Source organism: Mercenaria mercenaria, chromosome 16 (assembly GCF_021730395.1).
Source record: "Mercenaria mercenaria strain notata chromosome 16, MADL_Memer_1, whole genome shotgun sequence".
NCBI lineage: Eukaryota > Metazoa > Mollusca > Bivalvia > Venerida > Veneridae > Mercenaria > Mercenaria mercenaria.
Genome location: NC_069376.1, coordinates 23681424 through 23700755, shown reverse-complemented (window position 1 = coordinate 23700755; position 19332 = coordinate 23681424). Strand labels below are relative to the sequence as shown.

The following is a 19332-nucleotide window of genomic DNA, read 5'->3' as shown; positions in this document are numbered from 1 at the left end:
GACACGGCAATATATCTAACATTGTCATCTGCAGACCAATCTGTCACTCTCCAAAATGACCTAAAACTTCTAGAAAAGTGGAAGTTGGAGTGGGATATGGAGTTCAACTCCTCCAAGTGTCAAGTGATCCTCGCCACTAGAAGGAAACATCCTATCCCTACCCAGTATTACCTACATGGAGTCCAACTTGAATCAGTCAGCTAAGTTAAATACCTAGGCGTGGATATCTCAAATGACCTATCATGGGTCAATCACATAAATATGTCAACCAAAAAAGCTAACCAAACCCTAGGGTTCTTACGAAGAAACATTAAGACAGAAGACAGATAGACACTTAAAACCTGTTTGTTTTCTTACTGCTGTATGCGCATACTTAATTTATATGTCGTAGAAGTCGTGTATTGTTTTACTTTACTAGTCTTTAATTGTTATTGGTTTATTACGTGCATTAAATTTGCATACGGTATGTGTATAAATAAGACAATAGTTAACATTGTTCATTTCAAACGTCAGTCAACCGTTCAATTTCATCATTTCCATCAAGTGACCCTTTCCCTGACATGTCAAATATATAATGCTCATCGTGTCAATAATGTCACTCTTGTAGCTCCTGGAGCATCTTGGTGACACAGCCCTCGTGGCAGGATCTGTAGTCCTTCTTGATGAAGCGTGCCGCTTGTCGTTGTATTCGTATATAGCGTTCATGTGCACGTCCTTCCCAAGATATGGGTCCCAGATTGAAGATCCATACTCTAACGTAGAGCATGCAAGGGAGATGTATGCAAGCTTCCTGCAGTCTTGCGGACAATTTCGGAGGTTGCGTCATAAGAAGCCCAAGTCGGAATTGGCTTTCTTGCAGATGTTTGTGATATGAGTGCCCACTGTAGATCTTCAGATATGGTGACTATGAGTGCCCACTGTAGATCTTCAGATATGGTGACATTCGAATTCATCCATTACCTTTGATGTCTTGCGCAAGCTTACTCCTGGCGATGTGTTCAACCTTTAATTAACGCAGAGACTGTGGAATCCATAATCAGATTAGTGATTAGCACTGGTCTATTGACGTGACCTTTTTGAGTACCACAACGCTAATAGATGTTAGTCGTTACAAACATTAAAATGGCTCCAAAATTAAACGAAGTAAAAATAAGATGTAAACTGTTGTTTACTACGATTCCCGCGCTAATAACGTTGGTATACGTTTGCATTAAATGTTGTAAGTATCTTCTTGTTTATAAAATTCTGACAAGATAAGTTGTCTAAAATATTTACTGGATTAAGTGACAAGTGTGCTATGAACCGGATGTTTCATATATTTGAATCCTCGACCTCGACTTACCTGTCCTGTTTTCTTAGTCTGTTTATTTAGTTTTCAGGCCATGAATGATATCATCACTGGCACTTACAGGTACTTTGTATATAAGGTACCAGATCAAGCTGTCAAAACTTTTTTTAAGAATGCATAAATTGAATATTTTATTTAAGGCAGTGGCTAGGTCAGCAGGTCAGAGAGATAGCCTGTTTGAACCAGGCTGGTCCAATTGACCCATAACAAGACATGTACAGATGGACCTAATGAACCATATTTGTAATAAATATTACATTGTGGTGAAAAACTTGTAAAAATATGTGCTTAGAAACACATTTGCAGTCTTGTTTTGACGTGGACGCTTACTTCTAAGCATGAACTTCGTGCTCTGTACAAGCTACATAGCTGCATTGACTAGATTTTTGCCGCATAACATAGATAAAATGGAACAAATTTAGAACTGTCAAAAAAGCAAGAGTTATTTGCATCGGTATTTTTCAACTTTTATACATTATTTTGCCGTGCTTCATCAGTTCGCCGCCATTTTGCAATTTTCCTAGCTGTATTATGATCATGTGGCTGAAAGTAGCCATTTGATGCAGGCGAAACTGAAAACAGTATAAAGGGAGATAAATGTTGCCATATTCAAGTTACGGATGCAGGGAGATACGAATATATGGCTGCTTCTCAAATCAGCGGAAGTCAATGTGTTTTCTTCCTCCTTTATCTCTTGGATTTTACAAATGGCCAAAATTAATTAAGATTTTCCAACAGCTACATTATTATTTTTTAACAATTTTGTACACTTTATGGTGACCTAAAAAGGCTAATTGTACAAAATAATGTACCTGTTTGCAAAGCGATTTGCAGGTTGTTGTAAGTGTCAAATTCATTGAAAGTTAGTTGCATTGCATGAGTAAAAGTCCAATAAATCATAAAATATCCATGCCATGATGCGAATACCAACATAATGAGTGTAAGTCTTCTTCTAAAACCAGAAAAACGTGTGTCTTGTGATTTATGGTTCATTAGGCCTATGTATACATGTCTTAATATGGGTCACTTGAACTAGCCTGGTTCAAACGAAACAGCCTGGTTCAAAAAGGCCATCTCTCTGACCTGGTCAGGTCTAGGAAAGTGGTATATTTACAGATTATCTGTAAATTTACAAATAATCTATAAATTTACAGAATTTTCTATCTGTAAATTTACGGATTGTGTGTATGAAAATTGATGAAATTACATTTATTCCCAAAACCTCAGCTTGAAATTAATTGGTTTATTTACAGTATGCACAAATTAGTATCATTTGAGAATTTCAGCCATTTTTATTGACTTTGAATTTTTGGCATTTTCAAAAAAATTAAAGTTAACAGAAATGACTGAAAGTTACAATTGACCTTTATTTATGCATACCATAAGCAAATCAGTTAATTTCATGCTGCGATTTTGAAACACAGTATGATTTTAGCAGTTTTCAAACATTTGATCTGTAAATTTATAGATCGAAAAATCTGTAAAATTAAAGATTATCTGTAAATTTACAGATAATCTATAAATGTACCACTTTCCTAGACCTGTAGGTAGCCTGTTCCGGCTACCTAGAATAATGAACATGTAAGTCAAGGTAGCCGGCTTTGATAAACTGTATTAAAAAGGATCATTATATTAATTAAATAAATTACATTTATTGTGACCCTTACGGAAATATTATAGTTTGCCGCGAACACTTGCTGCGATCATGCCGCAAATTTGATCAGGGTTACAGATAAGCATCGTTTTATCACTATAACGAAAATATTTTCATCAATAACGAATTAAATTCCAAAACCTGTCGTTAAAAAACAATTTAATTTTTAATTTCTATCATTTCAAAACCCTTGAAATCACCGGAAACGCCAAGAAACCATCTTCCGATCGTTATGTTTACACTGATCAATATATTTTGTCAGGGTGTTGACTTATGATTACACCGCTAATGCAAGTCAGCGATAATATCCCAACCGTGCCGTTATTAGTATGCTAGAACGATCTCCCCTTTTAAGAAATTGCGAATATGGCATCGGCAGTAAGAAAGCGAGGATGAGCAAAAAATAGACAGTGCATTTCCTTTTATGATTAATTTTGTGACAAGAACGAAAAGAACTAATGAAGAAATCAGGCATGGAATTGTATTGGAGATCGTAATAAATGTCATTGATTCAGGTCGGAAAAAGCCAGTAAAACATAGTGGACTAAATCATTTAGGTAAATGCAACAGAAAAAAATTCCTCAGTCCTGTAAAACGCCCGATTGGTAAAAGGAGCCTTATTAAATGAATAATAAAAACGTTCCCTTTGACATAAAACTAAATTGTTAAACTTTTTGCATAGAAAAACTAATTGAAAATTTTAAAAAAAACTATTTGAATATAAAATTTGGTAGTGAAAAAACTAATTGTGAAAAAAATCAAGAAGTGAAAAACTAATTGCATGAAAAATTATCTGGAGCCCTGTTTGATACAATTGGTATAATTGTTTGCGGGATGTTCATTTGGTGTTCACTTTTCATATGTATGCAAATTTATATAATAGTTATGCCGCGAACAGGCTGTTGCAAACTTCCCGCGAACAAGTCACTGTGAACTTCCTGCAAACAAGTTGCTGCGATCATCCCAAGAATTAGTTGCTGCGATCATCCCGCAAACTAGTTGCTGCGAACATGCTGCAAACTAGCTGAAAACCATCTCTACAGAAATTGTGTACAAAAAAGCATGTACAGAAAAAGTGCAAAAACAAATAAATAGGAATCGGGGATATAAATTTATTGAATAAACTTGAACAATGAGGTTGTAACAAATTCAAATTGTCAATGTCTGAACTTTTTCATATCATATTTGGAGCATTTTGAATTTTTATGATGAAATATGTTTTAAGGACACGTCACGGCTGAGATAGTTTAGCATTATTACAATACACAGTCGGTATTGAAATTGTGTTTCCAATACATGTGCTCATTAGATAAATTCTCAATATCTATGTGAAAATAAGGGATGTGTTTTGTATGATTGCAACACTGTGAGTTGCTCTAATTACTGACAAATGACTGAAACAATAGGAATTCGTATGAGAGATGGATAGACAAAACGACAGTGAGGTAACAATATATTCTTTTATTGTTTTAATGTATGAGTTGTAAGCGACAATAAAGAATACCCATTTTATGAAAATCAAACTGGAAGTTAGAAATAACAAAAAAAATTAATTAGGTCACAAGTCATCATATACCTGTCAAAATTTGTCATTAGTTTTCACGAGCTGTCAAATTTATTTTTATCTCTCTATTCTGCAAATGCATTGTTTTTGAAAGTATCTTGGACGGATATTGTAGTGTGTAACTTACTTTACATTCCACATTAATATTTGTGCTTAAAATTGCTTTGTTGAGCTCACCGACGTCACATATGAATGTCTATTGTTTTAGTTTATTGTCTGTTACAAAGGTACCAGATCTCAATATTAAGAAATAAGAATTGTTCCTTTCTGGTAGACAAAGGAAACTATTTGGTTGAATCATAATATAACGGTTTTTGGAAAGAACTGAATATTCTTTGGTTTTATGTTATTCACCAGAAATTCAAAAAGTGACATCACCTTAATTTTATAACTGTTAATTGTCATTTCAATAACACACGTCTGAGTGCATGTATTCATTTCATCCCAATGTTTTTTCTTCACACTGCTTATAAGTTATATGTGTCACTGCAAATCTGTCTTAGTTTTACATTGTTAATTATCAGACTTAAGAAGCTTAGAAGTTGTCAAAATAAGCTAGTTTTATATTTCTTTTTAGATAATCTGAGTCAGCTCTGCAAAAGTTTTTAAAAGCATATCTATTTCATTTTAAATTTCCTCATGTTTATTGAGATATATGAGTATAGATATTAAACATAAATTTTCTGACTTACCACAAAAAAGAATATATTCCTACATGTATCAACCTCAAAGAATCACTAATGAAAATTTTCTGTAATGCACACAGATTTCCTTCTAAACATGTCCAGAATATTTGGTTGTAATTAACTTATCAGACTCATGCTGTGACTTTACAGATAATGTTACAAATTAATTAATTGATCTACACTTACCTGCTCTTATAAAAGTTCTTCATTAACAGTTTACCAAAAGATTATAATCTTCTAAGTTCTTCTCGCGAACATGCCGCGAACTAGAATCGAATCAATCGCGGCATGATCGCGGTAGCAGCAAATATCCTGCGAATAGGTATGTTCGCAGCTTTTTGACCATTTCATAAGGGGATCTATTATTTGTGATTTACCTGTTTCTTTCGCTGTATAATTAAGCACTCGTGTAATAACGGCAGATATTTTTTTATGTTATCAACAAATAATCAGAGTGTCATTATCATCATCTGCGTGTTTACAAATTTTTAAAATAAAGTTTTTAATAATTTTTAGCTCACCTGTCACATAGTGACAAGGTGAGCTTTTGTGATCACGCAGCGTCCGTCGTCCGTTGTCCGTGCGTCCGTCCGTCCGTCCGTGCGTCCGTCCGTAAACTTTTGCTTGTGACCACTCTAGAGGTCACATTTTTTGTGGGATCTTTATGAAAGTTGGTCAGAATGTTCATCTTGATGATATCTAGGTCAAGTTCGAAACTGGGTCACGTGCCGCCAAAAACTAGGTCAGTAGGTCTAAAAATAGAAAAACCTTGTGACCTCTCTAGAGGCCATATATTTCATGAGATCTTCATGAAAATTGGTCAGAATGTTCATCTTGATGATATCTAGGTCAAGTTCGAAACTGGGTCACGTGCCATCAAAAACTAGGTCAGTAGGTCTAAAAATAGAAAAACCTTGTGACCTCTCTAGAGGCCATATATTTCATAAGATCTTCATGAAAATTGGTCAGAACGTTCATCTTGATGATATCTAGATCAAGTTCGAAACTGGGTCACGTGCCTTCAAAAACTAGGTCAGTAGGTCAAATAATAGAAAAACCTTGTGACCTCTCTAAAGGCCATATTTTTCATGGGATCTGTATGAAAGTTGGTCTGAATGTTCATCTTGATGATGTCTAGGTCAAGTTCGAAACTGGGTCACGTGCGGTCAAAAACTAGGTCAGTAGGTCTAAAAATAGAAAAACCTTGTGACCTCTCTAGAGGCCATATATTTCATGAGATCTTCATGAAAATTGGTCAGAATGTTCATCTTGATGATATCTAGATCAAGTTCGAAAGTGGGTCACGTGCCATCAAAAACTAGGTCAGTAGGTCAAATAATAGAAAAACCTTGTGACCTCTCTAGAGGCTATATTTTTCATGGGATCTGTATGAAAGTTGGTCTGAATGTTCATCTTGATGATATCTAGGTCAAGTTCGAAAGTGGGTCACGTGCCATCAAAAAATAGGTCAGTAGGTCAAATAATAGAAAAACCTTGTGACCTCTCTAAAGGCCATATTTTTCATGGGATCTGTATGAAAGTTGGTCTGAATGTTCATCTTGATGATATCTAGGTCAAGTTCGAAACAGGGTCATGTGCGGTCAAAAACTAGGTCAGTAGGTCTAAAAATAGAAAAACCTTGTGACATCTCTAGAGGCCATATTTGTGAATGGATCTTCATGAAAATTGGTCAGAATGTTCATCTTGATGATATCTAGGTCAAGTTCGAAAGTGGGTCACGTGCCTTCAAAAAGTAGGTCAGTAGGTCAGATAATGAAAAAACGTTGTGACCTCTCTAGAGGCCATATTTTTCATGGGATCTGTATGAAAATTGGTCTGAATGTTTATCAACTGGGTCATGTGGGAAGAGGTGAGCGATTCAGGACCATCATGGTCCTCTTGTTTATAGTTTGGTTTGTGTTGAAAAAGTTTTTTTTTGATAGATGATATGTAAATTGTCAGCAATTCTTTTAGAATTAGGTCTTTTGATAAATTGATATGTAATTATCTTTCACATTTAGTATACGCTGCCTTAGAATAAAAAGGTTATATGTTAAAAAATAAACAATTAGAACCAATCAATTTTATTGACTAATAAACAAATTGCCGGTGAAATTAGGTAGTAATTTCTGTATCTGTATTGATACTCGAAACTATCTGACTAATGAGCAAAAAATTATCGAGGGTGTGTGCGCGCTTGATGTTAGATGTTAATCACGCGATCTTTAGTCCAAGACAGCACGTCTGAATATATATCGTTTTTGGTACAAGTTACAACTGAGTCCGGTAATGAGTTCCAATCGCAGATGGTTTGAGGCACAAATGAGTTTTTGTATATGTCTGTATTACTTGTCACTTGTTTGATTGATTTAGAGTTTGGTCTTCATTCTTGCTGGGATTGTATTCCAGGAAATCATCAGCGGGGAAGGCCACCAGGTCGTAGACGATCTTATAATGAAGGAATGCCAGGTGCTGGTCTCGTCAGCGCTCCTTTAAGGGTTTCCACATCAGGTCCTGCATCATGTTAGAAACACTACTTTGCGCCCATAATCATAAGAAACTAAACGCGCTGTGCACCGTTGTACACCCTCAAGCTTGTCTATGTCTGGAGGTACACTTGCATAATCTAACACAGATCGAACTAGGGAAATGTATGCTTGTTCTTTGAAGGCTTTATTACTATGTCGTAAGTTTCTTCTTATAAATATGAGTAAACTGCTTGAACGATTTAGTCTAGCTGGAACCGGTTACCTTAAACCACTGCCTTTATTTAAATTATTAATTAAATAATTAGTTTCAAAATAAAAAAGGTGTTTTCAGCTATTATTTATTGCATGCTTCACTTATATAACCATAACATATACTGTGAGATTTTTTTTCATGTATTAGTCCTCATTTTTTTAACAATATAAGATTTCTCTCACTAGGCCCTGCCCTCAGAATTCAAAGCCAATTTTTGCTTCAAATGCTTTTGAAGCACACTTTTAGGGTGTTTGATAAAATTATGATAATAATTTCAGTGTTTGATTTTTTCGACACATGATGTTCAATGTCCATTCTTTAAATAAAATGAAAAAAAGTACATGTTTGTTTAATTACAACGGCACATTTTGCAGATTCAGAATTGTTTTACGTTAAATTACACAAACCAGTGCAACAACTAAACTTTCCATACAATTGTATAAATAGACAAGCTTACTGTTACCGAGTGGCTGCTTTTTAATTTCTTACATTTGCAGCCACCACAACAGGCCGAAAGATGTCAAAAGCCTGGGGGATGTTCCGAGCAAAATCTGCTTGCTACTAAAAAAGATTAATGAAAATAGTTATACACCATGAAATATATAGCATGCCCACAAAGAAAGAACCCTTTTCTCGCGACCTGCACCAGTTATATTCTTAAATTGCACAGTATTACCTAATATTATCCGCTGACTTACAAGTTAATCTCTGTAGTTACTGACTACTACTCTGCTACATTTCCCGTGCAGAAATATTTTCCTGTTCTCAGGAAATTCCAGGATTATCAATAGAAAATCAATATCAGTTGTTATCCCCCGCCGATGAAATTGGGAGGGGGGTATTGAAATGGCGTTGTCCGTCCGTCCGTCCGTTCGTCCGCAGCCATTTCTCAGTAACTACTTGGTAGAATTTCATGAAACTTGACATAAACATGAACCAACATACTGCGATGATGCCCGTCAATTTTTTTTTTTGATTGGTCAATTTCCCTCAGAGTTATTGCCCTTGATTTAATAAAAAATGTCTGTCTGCAGCCATTTCTTAGTAACTAACAGGTAGAATTTCATCAAATTTGAAATAGACATGAACCAAGATACTGCGCTGATGCCCGTCAAGTTTTTTTTTTGATAGGTCAATTTCCCTCAGAGTTATTGCCCTTGATTTAATGAAAAATGTCCGTCTGCAGCCATTTCTCAGTAACTAGCAGGTAGAATTTCATCAAACTTGAAATAGACATGAACCAAGATACTGCGACGATGCCCTTCAAGTTTTTTTTCGATTGGTCAATTTTCCATTTAGTTATTGCCCTTTAATTGTTTAAAAATCCACAGATCTGTACATAACAAACCGACCAATTGGAAGAATTTCATTAAACTTCTTCCATTCTTTTCCATGCACATCTATTATAAACATGTGATGTTGTGTACCTACACCTGGTCACCACCTTACATTGGTCCCCCCCCTCCCTCCCCCCCCCCCCCCCCCCCCCCCCCTATTTTTTTTTTTTTTTCATTTTTTTCATTTTTCGTTTTCTACCAATATTTATAATCAACATGTAAACTGTTGTATCCTCGACCCCCCCCCCCCCCCCCACCCAAACAAACCATTCATTTTCTTTTAATTTGATTTGACTAATGAAATTATTTGCTTCTTGGTAACATTCTTAACTTTTTGCAGGATATATTTTTTTGCCGTTCCTCAACTCTGACCCTTTCGGCGGGGGATTCCAATTCATCGAATTTGCTTGTTCAATATATGTCGATATCAAACATAAAACAGTTATTATCCCATCCAAATGGTTTACGAAACATAATACAATCATGAATAACAGAGATCTATGCAGTTCCGGTTGCAATACATGTCGCAAATTTGTGTAATAACTCATTACTAAATTAGTCTTATGCAATGACTAGTCTCATAAGTGACACATTCTTTGATTTATCTCAAAATTTTGCTGCATTTATTGAAAATATGACAGCAAAGATCTTGGTTTTGTGTTGTCTTTCATCCTATAATCTATTCGAATGCGCTTATGACCATCTTGCATTTGAATTTTACATGTTTTGCATTTAATGATACTGGTTTTATAGCTACATGTATTGTATATATAGCTAGATTTAGTTGTATAGCTAATTTGTGACTTTTCTGGGACCTGGTAATATTGATACATTGAATGATGTTGTTTTTTGATTTTATAAAAAATTGAGGAACAGAACCTGGCTATCATGTATGGAGACTCCAGATCAAACTAGCTATGGGAGTTGTTTTAAGCATGTCAGATGCCTAGCATAGAGGTCATTTACCCACTACAGCCAAACAGGCCACCTGTTGACTTCCTCATATTTACGACAATTCAGATAGTGTTTAGTGGTGTGAAGTTAACAGGCTTGGTCAGGTTTGAAGGTATCTAGGTATAAACATACAACATTACACCTCTGTTTCAGATAACATACTGGTGTATGAAAACTCCAGAAGAAAAGACGAGAGAAGATGGTGGATATTTCATGTATTTTCACATCAAGATGTATCTGCACACACACAAGTAACTGTCCTGGAGAAACAGTTCTATATTCTCCTGTTTCATGAAATATTATGTGATTTCTACAGTATGTGTTACCTCATAAAAGTCGGTTGTTTGATGTGTTTCAGGTTACTTAGCAACTTTATGCAGGAATTTCTGTCTCGATTTTCAAATTTTATCGGTTTTGTAATAGTTTTAGGTATTTTAGTTGTGACTGCTTATTATTTACTCATTCAAAGTTCACTTTCAAGAAATAAAAGAAATAGTGGGATAGATAACAAGCAAACACAATTTAAACAGGAGCTTGTAATAGATAAAAGAAGTAACAGTAACCAAGCAAGTGTAGTGAATTGTCAAGGAAACAGGAAATACTGGAAATGGTTGACTGGTTTAGTGTTTGCAGCATTCCTGTTGACTATACCTTGGGAGTTTATAAGACTATACCAGTCTGCTGTAGCAGAGAAGATTGCACACATGGCGGCAGTAAGTATCGCTCATTGTTACCCTCAGATATAGTGTAGGGCCTCTGTTGTCAAGTTGCAGACTCAGATGACTTGCCCCACATACCTGGGTTCTATGCCTGCTCAGATTGTTTGTTGTGTTAGAAAGTAGTCTTGCAGTCAGTGGTTCCCTCTAGGTGCATGCAGACAGAAATAATGCCAGAAGATACACATTCATCAAACCATAAAAAGCTTGGAAGTGATGATATGGCCTAAAGTTGTGTTGGTTTTGACTTAAAATCTTGTGGTAAACACCAGTATTTTGTTAGATGTTACTAATCCAAATGGGTACATGAATCTCTAAATTCCATTTAATGTTACACTAGAAATATGGAATCTGTATACCGGTAATTTAACCACTGAAAAAGCAGCAAGTTTGCATTATGCAGATCACAATTTATATAAAAGTGCTTAGCTCAGCTAACTAACGTATAGTTCATTTATTAAGAACTGCTATTTACAAAAACAGTGACCAGTGCAAAATGAGTATGTTATTTGGCTGTTTGCCAGTTAAGTGTGTTGCATTTTTTGCTTGACTATTGAAAGAATAGGTAGAGCTTGTCTTTGTTTCAGCATCCGGATTTGGTTAAGTTTTTGTAAGCAGGTATCTCAACAAACACTTGTGGGCATTGATTTAAATTTCACACACTTGTTGACTGTGAAGAACTGACTTACATTGCACAGGTTTCATAACTTTGATTTGCTTCTTTTTTCTTTTTTTTCAAAATTTTGCCCCATTTTCAACTTAACGGTATATTTATTCAGTTGACAAGGCTGTTGAACAGTCGAGCTCTTGTTGTATGTACAATTTTTAGTTAAAGAAATTTAAATAGTACCATTGTATGAATTTATTTTTACACAGCTTTTATTAAGTAAAACTGAAGGACATTAAAGCTTTAATATTATTAAATGATGCTATAGGGGACCCCAGCAGAGTGCATACCTGAGCAAATGTCTGTGACTCAGAGTGTGAAATCCTGGTTACGATGGCAGTTTTCCTGGGGCCCTGACCCCTGTCAACAATACCAAAAGGCTTTACTGGTTGACCCATTGTGGCATGTAACTCCATCGAAGGTAAGATACACCTGAAAACTGTTTGATATATATTTGATATATGGGTATTAGCCTATTTAGGATGAATTTATTGTAGCCAGTCATTCCCCCAAACTGGAGGTTACTGCAATTCCCATATAGTCTACCAAACTGAACTGTGTCCAAACGCTGATGGATAAAAATAGTAGTCAGTAGAAGACAGCCAAATGCTTGAACTATATTACGCAGGCTTAGCACAAACAGTTGTAACTCCTTCTTTATTTCATATAAGTTACAACCGTTTTGCGCTAAGCCCACGAAATTTAACACTGATGGAAAAAGTTTGAATTAATGAATGCAGAAGTTGAGGATATTAGTTTGTTTCAGTGTAAGGATTGAAATGTCTTTCACAGGGTAAGTTTTGGTTGTAATATTTAACAAGTGATGCATTTACAAGCGAAAAAATTTAACATCTAGTGTTCATGAATGAAATATATTTCAATATTACATGTAAAAGAAACATTTTTTTTAGCTCACCTGTCACATAGTGACAAGGTGAGCTTTTGTGATCACCCTTCGTCCGTCGTCGGTCCGTCCGTGCGTCAACAATTTCTTGTCTGCACGATAGTGGTTTCATTTATGATTTTATTTTAACCAAACTTGCACACAACTTGTATCACCATAAGATCACGGTTCCTTTCTTGAACTGGCCAGATCCCATTATGGGTTCCAGAGTTATGGCCCCTGAAAGGGCCAAAATTAGCTATTTTGACCTTGTCTGCACAATAGCAGCTTTATTTATGATTTGATTTTTACCAAACTGGCACACAACTTGTATCACCATAAGATTTTGGTTCCTTTCTTGAACTGGCGAGATTCCTTCATGAGTTCAAGAGTTATGGCCCCTGAAAGGGCCAGAATTAGCTATTTTGACCTTGTCTGCACAATAGCAGCTTCATTTATGATTTTATTTTAACCAAACTTGCACACAACTTGTATCACCATAAGATCTTGGTTCCTTTCTTGAACTGGCAAGATTCCTTCATGGGTTCCTGAGTTATGGCCCTTGAAAGGGCCAGAGTCAGCTTTTTTGACCTTGTCTGCACAATAGCAGCTTCATTTATGATTTAGATTTAATCAAACTTGCACACAACTTGTGTCAACATAAGATTTTGGTTCTTTTCTTGAACCGGCCAGATCCCATAATGGGTTCCAGAGTTATGGCCCCTGAAAGGGCCAAAATTAGCTATTTTGACCTTGTCTGCCCAATAGCAGCTTCATTTATGATTTGATTTTAACCAAACTTGCACACAACTTGTATCACCACAAGATCGTGCTTCCTTTGTTGAACTGGCCAGATTCCATCATGGGTTCTGGAGTTATGGCCCCTTAAAGGTCCAAAATTGGCTGTTTTGGCTTTTGCAGCCATATAGAGACTTCATTTATGGTTTTATTTGATACAAATGTCCAAAATGTCTTCAACAACAATAAATCTTGGATTTCATGACAAATCAGATCCAATCGTAGGTTCCAGAGTTATTTTATATCTGATTACCTCCCCTGATTGTAATCAAAATGGATTTATATCAGTAAGTACTTATAGGACGTATTTGAAATTTCATTATTGTTATTAGTTGGAGTGAGACAATCAGGGTAGATAACTATGGACTGATTTTATGTCAAATTACCTCCCTTTATTTCAAATTAAAATGGCTATATCTCCGTAACTAATGAAGATACTGATCTGAAATTTCATTTATGTCAACAGATTTATTTGGCAGATCTTTCTTTTGTTCACTTACAATATTTTTTTTTTTATTTACTTCCCTTTTTCGTGACTATAAATAGCTTATTTTTAGTAACTTTTTTATTATTGGCCGTAGGGAAAAAACCGAGACCACTTTTCTGTGGTACAACATGGATGGTACCTCCAATTTTTAGGTATATTTTGACACATCTATACCTTGTAAGAATTTTTTTTTTTACTTCTTGTTTAAATTCTTCCCTTTGTTGTTCCTGTCCTTTGGATTTAGATATTTTTTTCTGAGGACCTTCTTGTCCGCAAAGGCAATGATAACAGGTGAGCGATATAGGGCCATCATGGCCCTCTTGTTTGTTCATTTTATGGCATTTCAATAGTTTTTACCAAATTTTACATAATTTATTATGAAGCATCGCACGTTTTAGGTACTGTCAGAAGCAAATACATGACAAGTTAATATAAAAAAAAATATATATTTTAAAAATGTTTTGATATTTTTAGAATACTTTTTCTTTTTAATATGATGAGAAAATATCTGTATATTATTATAGTTATTTTTATACCTACGAATCTTTATTAATGTTTTGTCAGAAGAATTTATGAACTGCACAAGAACTGTCAACTAATCTGATACTTACAGTGACAATAATTATTTTCAAATATTTTTTTATTGTTTCAGGTAATATCATCAGCATTCACTCACTGTATAGTGTATCCTGTGGAAATTCTGCTAGGAGGTCTCGGGCGAGCTCTAAGACTGTTCTTCTCGGAGATACCTCCACTCTGGCAGCCGGTTATGCTAGTTATTATTGTGATATTTTGTTTATTAACTCTGGTCATGTGGTTTGAGTACCGTATCCATCTTCCCCTCTTGTTCAAGTTTGAGCCAAGGACACCTGTTTATTTGAGAAATGAAGAGAGAAAGACAATTAAGTTGAAGAATGAAAGAAAGAATTCAAAAGCTATTGAGTCAAATCAAGGGAAAGTAGTCAGGAAAGTACTGTGAAATCATTTAAATTCGCTGGCATGAAATTTCGCGCAAACGTGAAAAAGGACTGTTTCGCGCAGACTTTAATTCGCGCATTTTCAATTTATAAATGAAAAAATAAAATTAAAATGTTATATTAGCGCGGTCTTAAATTCGCGCATTGGTTCTAGCGCGAAATATGCGAAAATTCGTCCTACGCGAATAAAAATGATTTCACAGTATGTTATTAAAGGGCCATTCCTTCCAGTGAACATTACAGTGTCAACAGTCTATAAAATACCAAAACCTACCTCTCAGTATTTAGTTATGTTGATAATATTTTTGGAATTTGATATAAAGTACAAAGAAAAATTCCAGTGAACAATACAGTATCAACAGTCTATAAAATACCAAAACCTACCTCTCAGTATTTAGTTATGTTGATAATATTTTTGGAATTTGATATAAAGTACAAAGAAAAATTCAGTATTCTAGTTAACATAAGATATTATCTGGGCTGACTAACATAGTCAATGACTTTTCAAGCATACTTGTATATTTGTGAATCAGATTGTCAAGGACCTAGGAGTCACTACATCACTTTGACTTCGGATATTGTTAGCAAGTTGCAGTTAGTATCAGATGAAATTACTTTCTCAATTTGGGAGGAAAAAAGACCTCCTCTACTTGATACTGTATAAAAATCGACTGATTTAACATTGTGATGATTTTATAAATGTACATTTGATTTTATAATATAATATCTTAAAGTTTCTATTTTTAAAAACAGTAAAATGAAATATTTTTCTGTGTATTTTTACATTGATTAGTTTTAAATGATACAGTATCTGATTACATGTATAATTTTCTTTAGTTTCCATTAATTCCAACCCTTTTATCGTATTGAATAGCGTCTCTGATATGACTGTTACATATGCCCCTGTGTCCATTTTGAAGGTAATGTTACTGTCATTTATTTTCAAGGTCATTTTCCATGGTTCCATTTCTATTGCCTCCAAGAATGAATCGCCTTCTTCCAAGGTTCTATAAGTTTATAGCGTTCCCAAGAATGAATCGCCTTCTTCCAAGGTTCTATAAGTTTATAGCGTTCCCAAGAATGAATCGCCTTCTTCCAAGGTACTATGAGTTTATAGCGTTCCCAAGAATGAATCGCCTTCTTCCAAGGTACTATGAGTTTATAGCATTCCCAAGAATGAATCGCCTTCTTCCAAGGTACTATGAGTTCATAGCGTTCCCAAGAATGAATTGCTATCGTCCGAAGTTCTATCGCCACAGTCCCGCTCTATTTTTGTCCGACACATTTGCATGAAATGTCCTGCATTTGTGACATTTAGCATCCCTTGCTGGACACTTTGCTCTTGGATGCTCTGGTTTGTTGCTGCACCTGTGACATTTGCAGGTTTCTGACTGCGCGCAATATCCACAGTTTGACAGCTTGCTCTGCCTCTGACTACAGTCTGCTGGGACCTTAATGCCTCCTGCTGTTTTGTTTTTAGCTATTGCCTTCTCTAAGGTCAACACCGGATTTAACTGCAGTCTTTCCAGCAGTTAGTGGTTTCTGATGCTGACCATTATTCTATCTATCCTGTATAAGTTGGTCATGCAAGTCCCAAAATTCACAGTTTCCTGCTAATTGATATAATGCCATCAGAAATCTGTCTACTGACTCATTTTCTCATTGTATTTGCTAGTTTGCTCTTTCAAATATTACATTTTTCTTTGGAATGAATTATTTTGTTTTAATTTCCCAGTTACTATGTCCCACTTTTTAATCCCCCGCCGAAACTGAAGGTCAAAGGTTTGAGCCTTCCATTTCATGTCCGCTCTATATCTCCTAAACCCCTTGAAGGAATTTTATAAAACTTGGGTCAAATGATTACCTCATCAGAACGATATGCAGAAATTATGAGTCAGCCATGCCAGCTCAAGGTCAAGGTCACAACTAAGGGTCAAAGGTTTGAGCCTTCCATTTGGTGTCCACTGTATCTCCTTAACCCCTTGAAGGATTTTCATCAAACTTGGGTCAAATGATCACCTCATCAAGAACTCATGAGTCAGCCATGTCAACTCAAGGTCAAGGTCACAACTGAAGGTCAAAGGTTTCAGCTCTGTATCTCCTAAACCCCTTGAAGGATTTTCATGAAACTTTGGTCAAATGATCACCTCATCAAGACGTTGTGCAGAATTCATGAGTCAGCCATGTCAGTTCAAGGTCAAGGTCACAGCTAAAATCAAAGGTTTACCCTTTCACTATCCATAGCAGTGGCGGGGGATTTAGCTGTCTTTCAGACTGCCTTGTTACTGTCTGCAACGGAGAGTCCGAATGATGCAAGGATTTCTTCTGCTTCTTGTCCCATTGGATAAACCAAAGTATTTATTTGCATTTCCTCAGATTTTTCTGTAAGGCCTAATTAAAAAAAAATGTTTGTTTTCGGTATCCCAACCTACCCTAAATATTTGGCCAAACCCTAAATGTTTTTTATGGCCTTGGAGTAAATTTTTGTTAAAAAGTTGCAAAACTGCACTTTTTATGCTTTTCACACATAATTTACATTCATGCAGGCCGCCATTTTTCATGTGTCTGCTGATCTTGATCAAACAAAATCCTTCTACCATACAGTTAAACTTTTATTTTTGGCAGAAGCAGTTATGGACGGTCAAATAAAAGTACTGAAAATGACTTTTATTTTGTTTTGTCAAAAAATAGGGGCAGCACTCCTGTAAACCAGAAAATAAAAAATGCTGGCCTAAGTTTCGTCTGACTGAAGGTAATTATACCCCCCACAAAATGATGTTTGGGGTGGGGAATATATAGGATTAGCTTGTCAGTTGGTCTGTTGGTTTTCATGGTTTCCAGATGATAACTCATGAAAGGCTTGACAGATTTAAATAATTTTTGGTACACAGGTGTAACATCATAAAATACAGGTCAAGTTTGACTTTAAGGTCAGTAGGTCTAGCTCACAATGACCCGGAACAAGTAAATGGTTTCTGGACGATAACTTGAGAATGCTTTGGCCTAGGATCATAAATTCTAGTACAGAGATATAACATCATAAAATACAGGTCAAGTTTGACTCTGAAGTTAGTGAGTCGAAGGTCAATGACACAATGACCCAGAATAGTTAAACCATTTCCAGACAATAACTTGAGAACGCTTTGGCCTAGGATCATGAAAGTTTGATAGGAAGGTTGGCCATTTCCAGAAGATGACCCCTACTGATTTTGAGATCAGTAAATCAAGGTCACATTGATCCGAAACAGTTGAACCATTTCCGGATGATAACTTGAGAACGCTTTGGCCTAGGATCATGAAATTTGATAGGAAGGTTGGCCAGTTCCAGCAGATAACCCCAACTGATTTTGAGGTCAGTAGTTCAAAGGTCAAGGTCACAGTGATTGGGAACAGTTAAACCCTTTCAGGATGGTAACTTGAGAAGGTTTTGGCCAAGGATCACGAAACTTGATAGAGAGGTTGATCATGACAGCAGATGACCCCTATTGGTTTTGAGTTTCAACTTTGACATTGGCTTACTTCTGTGACAAGGCCGTATTGTGGGGGGTGACAGCTCTAGTTAAGCATCTTATTCTTTCAGGTTATTGAGTTTTTTAAAGCGACAACACAGTAAAATGAAGTCGTAACATGTGGTGTGCCAATAATTGTTTTAATGCACACTTTCAGTTATTCGCATGGGTGATAAAAGTTTGTCTAGTTCAGTTTTATTATGATTTACAGTAAGGTATATGTTAAACTGATATATTGCAACAAAGCACTGAAAATCATGAAATAAAACACTGTCTAACAGTGAGCCAAAATGCAACATATCATGTTTACATGTTTATCATTAATTTTTGTTTTGTCAACATTTTTAATCATGAATGCAATACTTCTTGTTAAATCTATGTGTTATTTATTGATGGCATTAACTTTGTTTATTTATATCATTACAGTCTAACCTGTCTTAAGCAGCCAGCCAAGGGAAGCAGACAATTTGGCCGCTAAAGCCAGGTGACCGCTGACCGGAGGTGCAGCCAGTATATGTATTTTTCAGACTTCTGACCAGTCTATAGCCTTTAGGCCCGTTTCTTTTTGGGTTTTCCATTATTATTTCACCAGGATACAATGACGTGCATTTGCCTTCGCAATACGAATGGTCTTCTTAGCAATCTAAAACTCCGGCGTGTTTTTTTTTTTACTTCAAAAATTGTTACAGACAATTTTCCAATTTCAAAACAAGTTTGTTTACAATTTTCGCCATTTTGGTAAGGGAAGCTACTCTCGGCGCTTATTGTCTACGCTAAATCTAAGATTGCCGTTACGTTCCGTAAAAGATAGAGTGGTTTATTTTTTTTTCAAACACAATTAATTTCGTATAAATTTAATAGTATTTTGATGACAGAAGTATAAAAAAAATCACAAATATTATGCTACTAATTAGTTATCGAGTATTATCGTTAACCGAGGTCAAACTGTGAACAACAAAATTGACACGAGGTGACACGCTAATTACCGATAATTACTGGCCTGGCCATTT

The 19332-nt window shown here is 35.6% G+C and overlaps 1 protein-coding gene across 3 annotated transcripts; it reads left to right on the top strand.

The window, feature by feature from the left end:
• The first annotated feature begins 1107 nt into the window (after nt 1-1107).
• LOC123541252 (chloride channel CLIC-like protein 1) lies at nt 1108-18734 on the top strand. 3 transcript variants are annotated; one of them, XM_045326670.2, is made up of 5 exons: nt 1108-1219; nt 7662-7938; nt 10439-10998; nt 11937-12089; nt 14489-18734. In XM_045326670.2, the coding sequence occupies exons 2-5, from the start codon at nt 7902-7904 to the stop codon at nt 14813-14815; spliced, it is 1077 nt and encodes a 358-aa protein (XP_045182605.2). In that variant the 5' UTR covers nt 1108-1219; nt 7662-7901; the 3' UTR covers nt 14816-18734. The 3 variants fall into 3 exon arrangements, with proteins under 3 accessions (XP_045182605.2, XP_045182604.2, XP_053382360.1); XM_045326669.2 differs by lacking the exon at nt 7662-7938 and having other exon boundaries at nt 1114-1219; XM_053526385.1 differs by lacking the exons at nt 1108-1219; nt 7662-7938 and adding an exon at nt 4020-4447.
• Nucleotides 18735-19332: the final 598 nt, after the last annotated feature.

Excerpts from the sequence above, each read along its gene's own strand:
- LOC123541252 (XM_045326669.2), top strand. The coding sequence starts at position 1,123 with ATGGCTCCAAAATTAAACGAAGTAAAAATAAGATGTAAACTGTTGTTT. Across the intron at positions 1,220-10,438 it reads ATACGTTTGCATTAAATGTT|ATAACATACTGGTGTATGAA; the intron begins GTAAGTATCTTC and ends CCTCTGTTTCAG. Across the intron at positions 12,090-14,488 it reads GGCATGTAACTCCATCGAAG|GTAATATCATCAGCATTCAC; the intron begins GTAAGATACACC and ends TTATTGTTTCAG.